The sequence below is a fragment of the Coregonus lavaretus genome, assembly GCF_964263955.1.
Source record: "Coregonus lavaretus genome assembly, chromosome: 22".
Lineage (NCBI taxonomy): Eukaryota > Metazoa > Chordata > Actinopteri > Salmoniformes > Salmonidae > Coregonus > Coregonus lavaretus.
Genome location: NC_140009.1, coordinates 14,296,049 through 14,310,273, shown reverse-complemented (window position 1 = coordinate 14,310,273; position 14,225 = coordinate 14,296,049). Strand labels below are relative to the sequence as shown.

General features: G+C 45.0%; 1 protein-coding gene across 9 annotated transcripts in view; it reads right to left on the bottom strand.

Annotated features, from left to right (window-relative positions):
- Nucleotides 1-14,225, bottom strand: part of LOC311149611 (transmembrane and coiled-coil domains protein 1-like) — a 108,310-nt gene that overhangs the window by 69,463 nt on the left and 24,622 nt on the right. For 5 of the 9 annotated variants that reach the window (XM_084186791.1, XM_084186787.1, XM_084186788.1 and 2 more), the window contains 2 exons: nt 3,102-3,149; nt 929-1,251 (listed from right to left, as the gene is read on the bottom strand). In XM_084186791.1, the coding sequence (XP_084042917.1) occupies nt 929-1,251; nt 3,102-3,108 (330 nt within the window). In that variant the 5' untranslated portion in view covers nt 3,109-3,149. Of the gene's footprint in view, nt 1-928; nt 1,252-3,101; nt 3,237-3,657; nt 5,356-14,225 lie in introns of those variants that run through there. The other 4 variants (XM_084186793.1, XM_084186792.1, XM_084186790.1 and 1 more) reach the window with 4 other exon arrangements.

Here is a 14,225-nt window from a genome sequence, read left to right as displayed (position 1 = left end):
CCATTCCTCCATACAAAATCTTTTCAGATCCTTGATATCCTTCATCTGCGCTTATGGACTGCCCTCTTCAATTCAAACCAGAGGTTTTCAATTGGGTTCAAGTCCGGAGAATGAGATGGCCATTGCAAAATGTTGGTTTTGTGGTCAATTAACCATTTCTTTGTGGATTTTAATGTGTGCTTGGGGTTATTGTCTTGCAGGAAGATCCACTTGCGGCCAAGTTTCAGTCTCCTGGCAGAGGCAACCAGGTTTTTGGCTAAAATGTCCTGGTACTGGGTAAAGTCCATGACGCCCTTGACCTTAACAAGGGCCCCAGGACCAGTGGATCAAAATAGCCCCATAACATCAAAGATCCACCATCATATTTTACAGTAGGTAAGGGGTTCTTTCCTGCATATGCATCTTTCTTTTGACGCAAAACCCACCACTGGGGTGCATGGCCAAAGAGCTCTATTTTCATGTCATCTGACCATAGCACTGGTTCCAATCCAAGTGGTAATGCCATTTAGAATACTCCAGGCATTTACATTTGTTGGATGACTTGAAAATAGAGCTCTTTGGCCATCAAGGGTGCCAATCATTTAGGACAGTCTTTGGGTAGCCGGGACTCAGGAATACCTGTTTCTGACTGATCTGAGTAAACACGTGTTTGCGTGTGTGTGTGTGTGTGTGTGTGTGTGTACCTCTGACCTGAGCCTGGATTAACACTGCCTCTGCTCAGGAGCATTACAGGACAGAAACATTACTACACACACGACATCATGTTTCATACTCCAAACACAGAGCTTAAGCTCTCCTCAATATTTAAGAGCAAGCCTGTTGGATGATGCAGACCACCTGAGTAGGACAGGATTGTATCATATCCATTACCAGACAAAACATGACCACAAAGAAGACCCTCATATGATTGACAGCTGACATCACTCACCCTGTCTGTCTCCTCTGTGGACTTGTATCCTGACGACAACACCACGTCGCCTGGCGTCGCATATCCGGGGTGGTAACCAGGGGTGGGGCTACTTGGCGTGGTGTCCGTGGTGGAGGAGGAGCGCGGGCGGCCGGAATGCTGCTGTGCATCGTAGGTAGGCCTGCGGTGGTGGGCCTGGGGGCTGCCTCTCAGAGGGGGGTCCCGGTCTCCTCCCCCTACCCCGGCCCCGGCCCCTGTCCCGTTCCCCCCTGCCCCCTTACTGCGCCGGCTCTGCAGGCTGGTCCCTCGCCTCATGGTGCCCACAGGGCCGGCACCCTGACCAGCTGGGGGGGCAATGAGAACACCAGAGGGGGGGTCAAAGTCAGGACAGGCCAAGGGGGCTAGGAAGGGGGTGAGGTAGTTCTTGGGGGGGTAGCGAGAGGGTCCACCCACTGAGACCAAAGAGGATAAGGAAGTGGAGGATGCGGAGGAGGCTAGGGTAAAGCGAGCGAGGGACAGGCGTCTGCGTTGCTGCTGGAAAAGCTGCTTCAGACCCTGGCCCAGGACGCCAATGCTCTCCCGGGCATTCTGGGTAATTTTGGAGAGGGTGTGGTGGTCTGAGAGAGAGGAACAGCTCCTGAGGCCTGAGTCCTGCGCCCCTCCTCTACGCCCTGACCCCCCTGGGTGCCTCTCACTATGCCCTCGCTGCATACGAGGATGCAACACTCTCATAGACAGGGGAATAGGGCTGGGATAGGGGAGTCTGTAATGGGGGGTGGTCTGGACTAGAGTGGTTGGGAGATAGGATAGGGGGATTGGTAACTTTAGAGTAGAATAGGGAGTTGTTATAGTTTACTCTCTCTTCGTCAGACAGGTGGGACTGGGACAGGAGAGTACAGTAATCAACTTCTTGTCTTGCTAAGCATTCTAACTAGATTGAGTAGAGTTGGGTAGAGTAGGGTAGAGTAGAGTAGGGTAGATTAGAGTATAGTAGGGTAGAGTATTCTAGGGTAGAGTAGGGTAGGGTAGAGTACGGTAGGATAGAGTAGAGTAGGATAGGGTAGGGTGGAGTAAAGTAGGTTAGAGTAGGGTAGAGTATAGTATAGTATAGTAGGGTAGGGTAGGGTAGAGTAGGGTAGAGTAGGGTAGGATAGAGTAGGGTTGAGTAGAGTAGGGTGGGATAGAGTAGGGTAGAGTAGGGTGGGATAGAGTAGGGTAGAGTAGGGTAGAGTAGAGTGAGATAGAGTAGGGTAGAGTAGGGTAGGGTAGGATAGAGTAGGGTTGAGTAGAGTAGGGTGGGATAGTGTAGGGTAGAGTAGGGTGGGATAGTGTAGGGTAGAGTAGGGTGGGATAGTGTAGGGTAGAGTAGGGTGGGATAGTGTAGGGTAGAGTAGGGTGGGATAGTGTAGGGTAGAGTAGGGTAGAGTAGTGTAGGGTAGAGTAGGGTGGGATAGAGTCGGGTAGAGTAGGGTAGAGTAGAGTAGAGTAGGGTAGAGTAGAGTAGGGTAGAGTAGGGTGGGATAGAGTAGGGTAGAGTAGAGTAGGGTGGGATAGAGTAGGGTAGAGTAGGGTAGAGTAGGGTAGGATAGAGTAGGGTTGAGTAGGGTGGGATAGTGTAGGGTAGAGTAGGGTGGGATAGAGTAGGGCAGAGTAGGGTAGAGTAGGGTGGGATAGTGTAGGGTAGAGTAGGGTGGGATAGAATATGGTAGAGTAGGGTAGAGTAGAGTAGGGTAGAGTAGAGTAGAGTATGATAGGGTGTGTGTTTCTGGGTTCACTCTCTGTCTCTCTCTTTTTTGTCTCTCTGTCAGACAGGACAGGATGGGGTGGGACAGGAGAGGTCAAAGTTCAGCGGCGACCAATGGGAGTCCATAAGGGTGCATGCATCTGCCAATCAGCTCAAAGATCATGCTCGTCTAGTAGTCTATCACAGAAAGAGAGTAAATGGGTTATGAGGGGGGCGGAAAAATAAGGGACGGACAAAAGGAAGCACACAGGAAGAAGATGTTCTAGAACAGACACTGCTTGAAGTTGCCCGTCAACTTGACCCTGGGCCAAATGTAGGGGGCAACTTCTATTAACACCACACACACACAAACAGGCTATTGGTTAGTTAGGGGAAGGGGATAGGAGAAAGAGACAGACAGAAACACAGAGATGGAGCAAACAAAGGAGAGAAATAAGTGAAAAGACCCACCTAACATCAGCCCAAAGCTGCCTAGCCTGACTCAGTGTCCAAGATCATCTGTAGAGAGAGAGAAATAGAGAGAGAAATAGAAAGAGAGAGCAAAAAATATATAGAGAGAGAAATAGAGAGAGAGAGAGAGAGAGAGAGAGAGAGAGAGAGAGAGAGAGAGAGAGAGAGAGAGAGAGAGAGAGAGAGAGAGAGAGAATAGAGAGAGAGACAAATAGAGAGAGAGAGAGAGAAAGAGAGTGAGAGAGAAATAGAGAGAGAAATAGAGAGAGAGAGAGAGAGAGAGAGAGAGAGAGAGAGAGAGAGAGAGAGAGAGAGAGAGAGAGAGAGAGCAAGCAATGTCTCAATCAACTAATAAAAACTTAATCTATGTTCAATCAAATATCACACCGAAGTATTGTGTGTGTGCTGTGTGCAATGTGTGTCTGCTGGTAGATTCTCTAGGAGCTAATTTGGCGTCACTAAACAGATCCTTCTGCTTACTGCTACAGTGGTGTCTGGAGAGAATGGCTTCCTCAAAAACAACCCACAGCAACACAGGCTCACTATACAAACTCACCTAACCTGCAGCAACCAAAACAAACCTAAGCCAATCTAACCCGACCAACATCGATTCCTATGAGGCTGAGGAGCGACAGTAATGGCCTTAGACACACATCCCTGGTGTGAAGAGAAGGCAGCTTGTCAGACACAGTGACTACTGGCCCTGAGGGGAGGAAAACAAGTCGAAGTCAGGAACATTCTGAGCTCTGGGGAGTGACTGATAAACATGCAAACTATACTGAACAATTTCAATGATTTTACTGAGTTACAGTTCATATAAGGAAACAGTCAATATAAATAAATTCATTAGGCCCTAATCTATGGATTTCACATGACTAGGCAGGGGCGCAGACATGGGTGGGCCTGGGAGGGCATTAGCCCACCCACTTGGGAGCCAGGCCCACCCACTGGGGAGCCAGGCCCAGCCAATAAGAATGAGTTTATCACCACAAAAGGGCTTTATTACAGATAGAAATTCTCCTCAGCACCCAATCTCGCAGATGAAGAAACCAGAGGTCCTGGCCTGGCGTGGATACACGGCGGTTGTGAGGCCGGTTGAACGTACTGCCAAATTCTCTAAAACGACATTGGAGGTGGCTTATGGTAGAGAACTGAACATTCAATTCTCTGGCAACAGCTCTGGTGGACATTCCTGCAGTCAGCATGCCAATTGCATGGTCAGGTGGATGGATTATCTTGGCAAAGGAGAAATGCTCACTAACAGGGATGTAAACAAATTTGTGGTCAACATTTGAGAGAAATAAGCTTTTTGTGCGTATGGGACATTTCAGTTCATGAAACATGGGACCAACACTTTACATGTTGCGTTTATATTTTTTGTTCACTATACAGTTGAAGTAGGAAGTTTACATACACTTAGGTTGGTGTCATTAAAACTCATTGTTCAACCACTCCACACATTTCTTGTTAACAAACTATAGTTTTGGCAAGTCGGTTAGGACATCTACTTTGTGCATGACACAAGTCATTTTTCCAACAATTGTTTACAGACAGATTATTTAATTTATAATTCACTGTATCACAATTCCAGTGGGTCAGAAGTTTACACACACTAAGTTGACTGTGCCTTTAAACAGCTTGGAAAATTCCAGAAAATGATGTCATGGGTTTAGAAGCTTCTGATAGGCTAATTGACATCATTTGAGTCAATTGGAGGTGTACCTGTGGATGTATTTCAAGGCCTACCTTCAAACTCAGTGCCTCTTTGCTTGACATCATGGGAAAATCAAACGAAATCAGCCAAGACCTCAGAAAATAAATTGTAGACCTCCACAAGTCTGGTTCATCCTTGGGAGCAATTTCCAAATGCCTGAAGGTACCACGTTCATCTGTACAAACAATAGTACGCAAGTATAAACACCATGGGACCATGCAGCCGTCATACCGCTCAGGAAGGAGACATGTTCTGTCTCCTAGAGATGAACATACTTTGGTGCAAATCAATCCCAGAACAACAGCAAAGGACCTTGTGAAGATGCTGGAGGAAACAGTTACAAAAGTATCTATATCCACAGTAAAACGAGTCCTATATCGACATAACCTGAAATGCCGCTCAGCAAGGAAGAAGCCACTGCTCCAAAACCACCATAAAAAAGCCAGACTACGGTTTGCAACTGCACATGGGGACAAATATCATACTTTTTGGAGAAATGTCCTCTGGTCTGATGAAACAAAAATAGAACTGTTTGGCCATAATGACCATCGTTATGTTTGGAGGAAAAAGGGGGTTGCTTGCAAGCCGAAGAACACCATCCCAACCGTGAAGCACGGGGGTGGCAGCATCATGCTGTGGGGGTGCTTTGCTGCAGGAGGGACTGGTGCACTTCACAAAATAGATGGCATCATGAGGAAGGACAATTATGTGGATATATTGAAGCAACATCTCAAGACATCAGTCAGGAAGTTAAAGCTTGGTCGCAAATGGGTCTTCCAAATGGACAATGACCCCAAGCATACTTCCAAAGTTGTGGCAAAATGGCTTAAGGAGAACAAAGTCAAGGTATTGGAGTGGCCATCACAAAGCCCTGACCTCAATCCTATAGAAAATGTGTGGGCAGAACTGAAAAAGCGTGTGCAAGCAAGCAGGCCTACAAACCTGACTCAGTTACACCAGCTCTGTCAGGAGAAATGGGCCAAAATTCACCCAACTTATTGTGGGAAGCTTGTGGAAGGCTACCCAAAACGTTTGACCCAAGTTAAACAATTTAAAGGCAATGCTACCAAATACTAATTGAGTGTATGTAAACTTCTGACCCACTGGGAATGTGATGAAAGCTGAAATAAATCATTCTCTCTACCATTATTCTGACATTTCACATTCTTAAAATAAAGTGGTGATCCTAACTGACCGAAGACAGGGTATATTTACTAGGATTAAATTGGAATTGTGAAAAACTGAGTATAAATGTATTTGGCTAAGGTGTATGTAAACTTCCGACTTCAACTGTATATTCCCTCAGCTGCACAGTCACAAGAGTGTTGGCTCACATCAACACCATTATCCCAGAAACCCTAGACCCACTCCAATTTGCATACCGCCCCAACAGATCCACAGATGATGCAATCTCTATTGCACTCCACACTGCCCTTTCCCACCTGGACAAGAAGAACACCTACGTGAGAATGCTATTCATTGACTACAGCTCAGCATTCAACACCATAGTGCCCTCAAAGGTCATCACTAAGCTAAGGATCCTGGGACTAAACACCTCCCTCTGCAACTGGATCCTGGACTTCCTGACGGGCCGCCCCCAGGTGGTAAGGGTAGGTGACAACACATCTGCCACACTGATCCTCAACACGGGGGCCCCTCAGGGGTGCGTGCTCAGTCCCCTCCTGTACTCCCTGTTCACCCATGACTGCATGGCCAGGCACGACTCCAACACCATCATTAAGTTTGCCGACGACACAACAGTGGTAGGCCTGATCACCGACAACGATGAGACAGCCTATAGGGAGGAGGTCAGAGACCTGGCCGTGTGGTGCCAGGATAACAACCTCTCCCTCAACGTGACCAAGACAAAGGAGATGATTGTGGACTACAGGGAAAAAAAGAGGACTGAGCACGCCCCCATTCTCATTGACGGGGCTGTAGTGGAACAGGTTGAGAGCTTCAAGTTCCTTGGTGTCCACATTACCAACGAACTATCATGGTCCAAACACACCAAGACAGTCGTGAAGAGGGCACGACAAAGCCTATTCCCCCTCAGGAGACTGAAAAGATTTGGCATGGGTCCTCAGATCCTCAAAAAAATCTACAGCTGCACCATCGAGAGTATCCTGACTGGTTGCATCACCGCCTGGTATGGCAACTGCTTGGCCTCCGACCGCAAGGCACTACAGAGGGTAGTGCGTACGGCCCAGTACATCACTGGGGCCAAGCCTCCTGCCATCCAGGACCTCTATATCAGGCGGTGTCAGAGGAAGGCCCTCAAAATTGTCAAAGACTCCAGCCACCCTAGTCATAGACTGTTCTCTCTGCTACTGCATGGCAAGCGGTACCGGAGTGCCAAGTCTAGGTCCAAAAGACTTCTCAACAGCTTCTACCCCCAAGCCATAAGACTCCTGAATAGCTAATCATGGCTACCCGGACTATTTGCACTGCCCCCCCACCCCATCTTTTTACGCTGCTGCTACTCTGTTAATTATTTATGCATAGTCACTTTAACTCTACCCACATGTACATACAGTGGGGAAAAAAGTATTTAGTCAGCCACCAATTGTGCAAGTTCTCCCACTTAAAAAGATGAGAGAGGCCTGTAATTTTCATCATAGGTACACGTCAACTATGACAGACAAAATGAGAAAAAAAATCCAGAAAATCACATTGTGGGATTTTTAATGAATTTATTTGCAAATTATGGTGGAAAATAAGTATTTGGTCAATAACAAAAGTTTCTCAATACTTTGTTATATACCCTTTGTTGGCAATGACACAGGTCAAACGTTTTCTGTAAGTCTTCACAAGGTTTTCACACACTGTTGCTGGTATTTTGGCCCATTCCTCCATGCAGATCTCCTCTAGAGCAGTGATGTTTTAAGGCTGTCGCTGGGCAACACAGACTTTCAACTCCCTCCAAAGATTTTCTATGGGGTTGAGATCTGGAGACTGGCTAGGCCACTCCAGGACCTTGAAATGCTTCTTACGGAGCCACTCCTTCGTTGCCCGGGCGGTGTGTTTGGGATCATTGTCATGCTGAAAGACCCAGCCACGTTTCATCTTCAATGCCCTTGCTGATGGAAGGAGGTTTTCACTCAAAATCTCACGATACATGGCCCCATTCATTCTTTCCTTTACACGGATCAGTCGTCCTGGTCCCTTTGCAGAAAAACAGCCCCAAAGCATGATGTTTCCACCCCCATGCTTCACAGTAGGTATGGTGTTCTTTGGATGCAACTCGGCATTCTTTGTTCTCCAAACACGACGAGTTGAGTTTTTACCAAAAAGTTATATTTTGGTTTCATCTGACCATATGACATTCTCCCAATCCTCTTCTGGATCATCCAAATGCACTTTAGCAAACTTCAGACGGGCCTGGACATGTACTGGCTTAAGTAGGGGGACACGTCTGCACTGCAGGATTTGAGTCCCTGGCGGCGTAGTGTGTTACTGATGGTAGGCTTTGTTACTTTGGTCCCAGCTCTCTGCAGGTCATTCACTAGGTCCCCCCGTGTGGTTCTGGGATTTTTGCTCACCGTTCTTGTGATCATTTTGACCCCACTGGGTGAGATCTTGCGTGAAGCCCCAGATCGAGGGAGATTATCAGTGGTCTTGTATGTCTTCCATTTCCTAATAATTGCTCCCACAGTTGATTTCTTCAAACCAAGCTGCTTACCTATTGCAGACTCAGTCTTCCCAGCCTGGTGCAGGTCTACAATTTTGTTTCTGGTGTCCTTTGACAGCTCTTTGGTCTTGGCCATAGTGGAGTTTGGAGTGTGACTGTTTGAGGTTGTGGACAGGTGTCTTTTATACTGATAACAAGTTCAAACAGGTGCCATTAATACAGGTAACGAGTGAAGGACAGAGGAGCCTCTTAAAGAAGAAGTTACAGGTCTGTGAGAGCCAGAAATCTTGCTTGTTTGTAGGTGACCAAATACTTATTTTCCACCATAATTTGAAAATAAATTCATTAAAAATCCTACAATGTGATTTTCTAGATTTTTTTTCCTCAATTTGTCTGTCATAGTTTACGTGTACCTATGATGAAAATTACAGGCCTCTCTCATATTTTTAAGTGGGAGAACTTGCACAATTGGTGGCTGACTAAATACTTTTTCCCCCCACTGTATTACTTCAACAACCTCAACTAGCCGGTGCCCCCGCACATTGACTCTGCACCGGTACCCCCCTGTATATATAGCCTCCCTACTGTTATTTTATTTTACTTCTGCTCTTTTTTTCTCAACACTTTTTTGTTGTTTTATTCTACTTTGGTTAAGGGCTGTAAGTAAACATTTCACTGTAATGTCTGCACCTGTTGTATTCGGTGCATGTGGCCAATAAAATTTGATTTGATTTGAAGAGTCTACTATACGTGACGGCACGCACACACAACCACGCAGGGCACACACACACACACACAGTGAGAAAGAGGAAGAGAGAGAGAGAGAATGCAATCTACACAAATGCAGCTGTGATAAGCTGGGCCCACGTCACAGCCAGTTAGCACAATCAGCTGTTCAGTTTCACAATGGGCCCAGAGAGAGGAGAGAGCAGCACACGGCACAGTGACGCACACTACAGCAACACTGACACATTCACACAACCACACAGACACATTCACACAGCAACACAGTGTGTATTTTTTTGAAGGAGAGGTGGAATTTTAATCTGGTCTTCACCGTGGCCAAGTACCCCCTCTCTCTCTACACAAAAACCTCTGATGATGTAAAATAAAGTCTAAGCTACAAATATATGCAAATATGAAAACATTCTGAGTTTCCTCATAAAATTGACGTTACAGAATAAAATATTTTTTTATGACAACTTTTTTTCAAGAATTTATAAAATAGTTTGACAACCCTGTTTGTAAGCTTTTAAATTATATTAAACTCAACCGTTCATCTTTTCCAGTGATGAAGACATGGATGTCTCATAGTATGGTGGGGTATGCAAAATGGGTCAACTTTGAGCACCTTTATCTCTTGAATGTTTTTGCATTCAGGTAGAAAAAGTAACTTTCTGAGCACTTCAACAATGGGCAAATATGTATGGAAGGTTTCGTTCAAATCAAAAGGGGTGCGGTCAAAAAGTGATTAAATTCAAATGGATTTACCCTATTCCAAAATCAAATGAAATGTATGCGTCACTTGCCAGATGGACCGTTGAGTGACATGACAGTGCTGTTCTGTTCTATCCTGGTCTGACCCTGACCCTCAGAGCAGGTGCTGCTGGAATCACAGAAAGGGTATTGGTAAACTAGAGGCTACAGCCAACACATGATACATCCACTACGGCACAGATCATTCACATAGGCCTATACAACACACACACACACACACACAAATACACACACAGTGATGATTAAACAGATAACAGGTGGCAGAGCCTGTGTTGGCAGTGCAGCCATGATGAGTCAGCACGTTTCTCAGAATCACTGTGGCCCAGTCAAAAGTGAACCATCAATGACCACGAGGACATTGGCCTTCTGGAAGCCCCTGGCACAGACACACACACACAGACACACGTGACCTGGGCCCTAACTGCAGGTCAGTCCATTCATTGGCCATGTCAGTCTTCCTGTTGCTGATACCATTGTCTCTGCATGGCCAGCTAAATCCAGATGGTGAGATGGAGACAGCTCAGCCTTGCTTACCAGGCAGACAGGCATGCCATGCCATCTCACTGTAAGCCTGGTTCAAATCAAATAAATAACAATGATCGGATCACTGCTGGTTAAATAAGTTTGACTTGTCGTCAACCGTTACTCAGACTGTTAACCGTGACAGCCCCAGCTCCATAACCATGATACTGTATGTGGACTCAATTGCTATCTGCATTGACACTTTTAACATGAACTCTTTTGACTCATAACATAGGCTGCTGCTACTGTTTATTATCTATCCTGTTGCCTAGTCACTTTATCCCTACCTATATGTACATATCTACCTCAATTACCTTGTACCCCTGCACATCGACTCTGTACTGGTACCTGTGTATATAGTCATGTTATCGTTTCTTTTTTTTCATTGTTGGTAAGGGCCTGTAAGTAAGCATTTCACTGTTATTCTACACTAGTTGTTTACGAAGTATGTAACAAATACAATTTGATTTGATTGATTTGATTTGACAGCAATATTGTGTGTACCATTTAGAGTGTTCCGTTAATTGAATTAATATGTCCATTCTAACCCAGTTAGGCTAGGTAGTTAATTGAATTAAACCCATTTAGGCTGGGTAGTTCAGCTGTCTTTTGGTTGGTCAATCTGGACCCTTAGTTGTTGCACTGAGGCACACATACTGTTGGTCATTGTTGAACCTATAGATTCAATCCAAAGAAATTCCAGTAGCCTTAAACAGGCCCATACATTTCCAGAGGAACCAGGGAGTTCACATGGAACAGGCTGCTCTTTGTTCTGCTTAGAGCAACACACAGCCCTATCTCTGGCCTTTGTGCCCTGTTTCTTTCACTGACACACACACACACACACACACACACACACACATCAATAAGAGAGGAATTAGGCCAGAGAGTTCTGACAGCGATGCTGTTCAGAGAGAGAGACAGACAGAGAGCGACAGAGAGTGATAGAGTGTGTGTGGGTGTGTGCTCTCTGACTGATAATGGAGCACATCTCATTCTGCAGCCCCATGACAGCACAGGAAACATGAACAATCGTTATTGTATCTGTTTATGTTGTCTCTGTGTGTGTGTGTGTGTGTGTGTGGGGGGGGGGGGGGGGGGGGGGGGGGAAGGACAGAGAGAGAGCGAGAGCAGGAGATAAAGAGAAAGCAGCAAATAGAGAGAGCGAGGTAAGGGCCCTGTGTAACTCAGTTGGTAGAGCATGGCGCTTACAATGCCAGGGTTGTGGGTTCAATTCCCACCGGGGGCCAGTATTTAAAAAAAAACTCTCACTAACTAACTGTATGTCGCTCTGGATAGGAGCGTCTGCTAAATGCCTAAAATGTAAGAGAAAGGAACAGTTGAGACTGTCAGTTTTGACACTGAGGGGATGCCTCACACAAGCTGCAGAAAGGGTGATAAGTGCTAGAAGTGTTGTATGTGCGTGGTGTGTGGTGTGTGTGTGTGTTTGTGTGTCTCAGCAGGATCAAAAGCAGCCAATAGTCCAGAGAGTGTTCTAGCTGGCTGCACTTGACTACGCTGGGTTTAACCTGAGAGCTTAGAGCTGATACAGTGCCTTCAGAAAGTATTCACACCGCTTGTCTTTTCCACATTTTGTTGTGTTAGTCTGAATTTAAAATTGATTAAATTGAGATGTTGTGTCACTGGCCTACTTACACACAATACCCCATAATGTCAAAGTGGAATTATGTTTTTAGAAATGTTTACAAATTAGTTAAAAATGAAAAGCTGAAATGTCTTGAGTCAATAACTATTCAACCCCTTTGTTATGGCAAGCCTAAATAAGTTGAGGAGTAAAAATGTGCTTAACAAGTCACATAATAAGTTGCATGGACTCACTCTGTGTGCAATAATAGTGTTTAATATGATTTCTGAATGACTGCCTCATCTCTGTAACCAACACTTATCTGTAAGATCCCTCAGTCAAGCAGTGAATTTCAAACACAGATTCAACCACAAAGACCAGGGAGATTTCCCAATGCCTCGCAAAGAAGCGCATATATTGGTAGATGGATGGGGAAAAAAACAGACATTGAATATCCCTTTGAGCATGGTGAAGTTATTAATTTATTAATTACACCCAGTCACTACAAAGATATGTGTGTCCTTCCTAACTCAGTTGCCGGAGAAGAAGGAAACCGCTCAGGGATTTCACTATGAGGCCAATGGTGACTTTAAAACAGTTACAGAGTTTAATGGCTGTGATAGGAGAAAAACTGAGGATGGATCAACAACATTGTAGTTACTATACAATACTAACCTAATTGACAGAGTGAAAAGAAGGAAGCCTGTACATAATTCAAATATTCTAAAACATAACATCCTGTTTGAAACAAGGCACTAAAGTAAAACGGCAAAAATGTGGCAAAGAAATGAACTTTATGTCCTGAATACAAAGTGCTATGTTTGGGGCAAATGCAACACATCACTGAGTACCACTCTTCATAATTTCAAGCATGGTGGTAACTACATCATTTTATGGGTATGCTTGTCATTGGCAAGGACTAGGGAGTTTTTTAGGATAAAAAGAAACAGAATAGAGATAAGCACAGGCAAAATCCTAGAGGAAAACCTGGTTCAGTCTGCTTTCCAACAGACACTGGGAGACAAATTCACATTTCAGCAGGACAATAACCTAAAACACAAGGCCAAATGTACACTGGAGTTGCTTACCAAGACGACAATGAATGTTCCTGAGCGGCCTAGTTACAGTTTTGACTTAAATCTGCTTGGAAATCTATGGCAATACTTGATGATGATCAACAACCAACTTGACAGAGCTTGAAGAATTGTAAAAATAATAATGTGCAAATATTGTACAATCTAGGTGTGCAAAGCTCTTAGGGACTTACCCAGAAAGACTCACAGCTGTAATCGCTGCCAAAGGTGATTCTAACATGTATGGACTCAAGGGTGTGAATACTTATGTAAATGAAATATTTCTGTATTTCATTTTCAATAAAAACTTTGAACTTTGACATTATGGGGTATTGTGTGTAGATGGGTGAGATTTTTTTTCTTCATTCAATCCATTTAGAATTAAGGCTGTAACAGAACAAAATGTGGAATAAGTCAAGGGGTATGAATACTTTCTGAAGGCACTGTAGGTGAATGGTGGGGTTTGGAGGGGAATGGGCAGGTAACAGGTATTCTCCTGATAACACCAGGTACGACGCCCTATCCTGATATATGAAACCTACAGGGAGCCTTTACTGCCAAGTCTATAACTTTCTAGGAACATTACGAACCGGAATAAACACCGACAATCGCACACACACAAACGTATGAGAAAACAGGTGCAGTGGGCAGAGAAACACCAGAGCTTCAGTTATACATTTACATTTTAGTCATTTAGCAGACATTCTTATCCAGAGCGACTTACAGGAGCAATTAGGGTTAAGTGCCTTGCTCAAGGGCACATCAACAGATTTTTCACCTAGTCGGCTCGGGGATTAGAACCAGCGACCTGCCACAACGCTCTTATCCACTAAGCTACCTGCCGCCCCATATACCTGGGGGCTGGGATACAGCTATGTGGTCTCCCTGAAGAGCAGTCAGGCAGACAGTACCTTGTCACTGTTTGAGGATCCACGGTTGGTTTGTTTGTGTTCTAGCAGAGTGCATGCCAAACATGTCATAGAGCTCTTAGTTAAACAGTGACATGAGTTCCACAACATCCCTTGAATGTTGAAACACATGTATCCTCTTAGATGAATATGAAAACAGTTGGACAGGACACAACACAAGAGTTGTCAGCAGA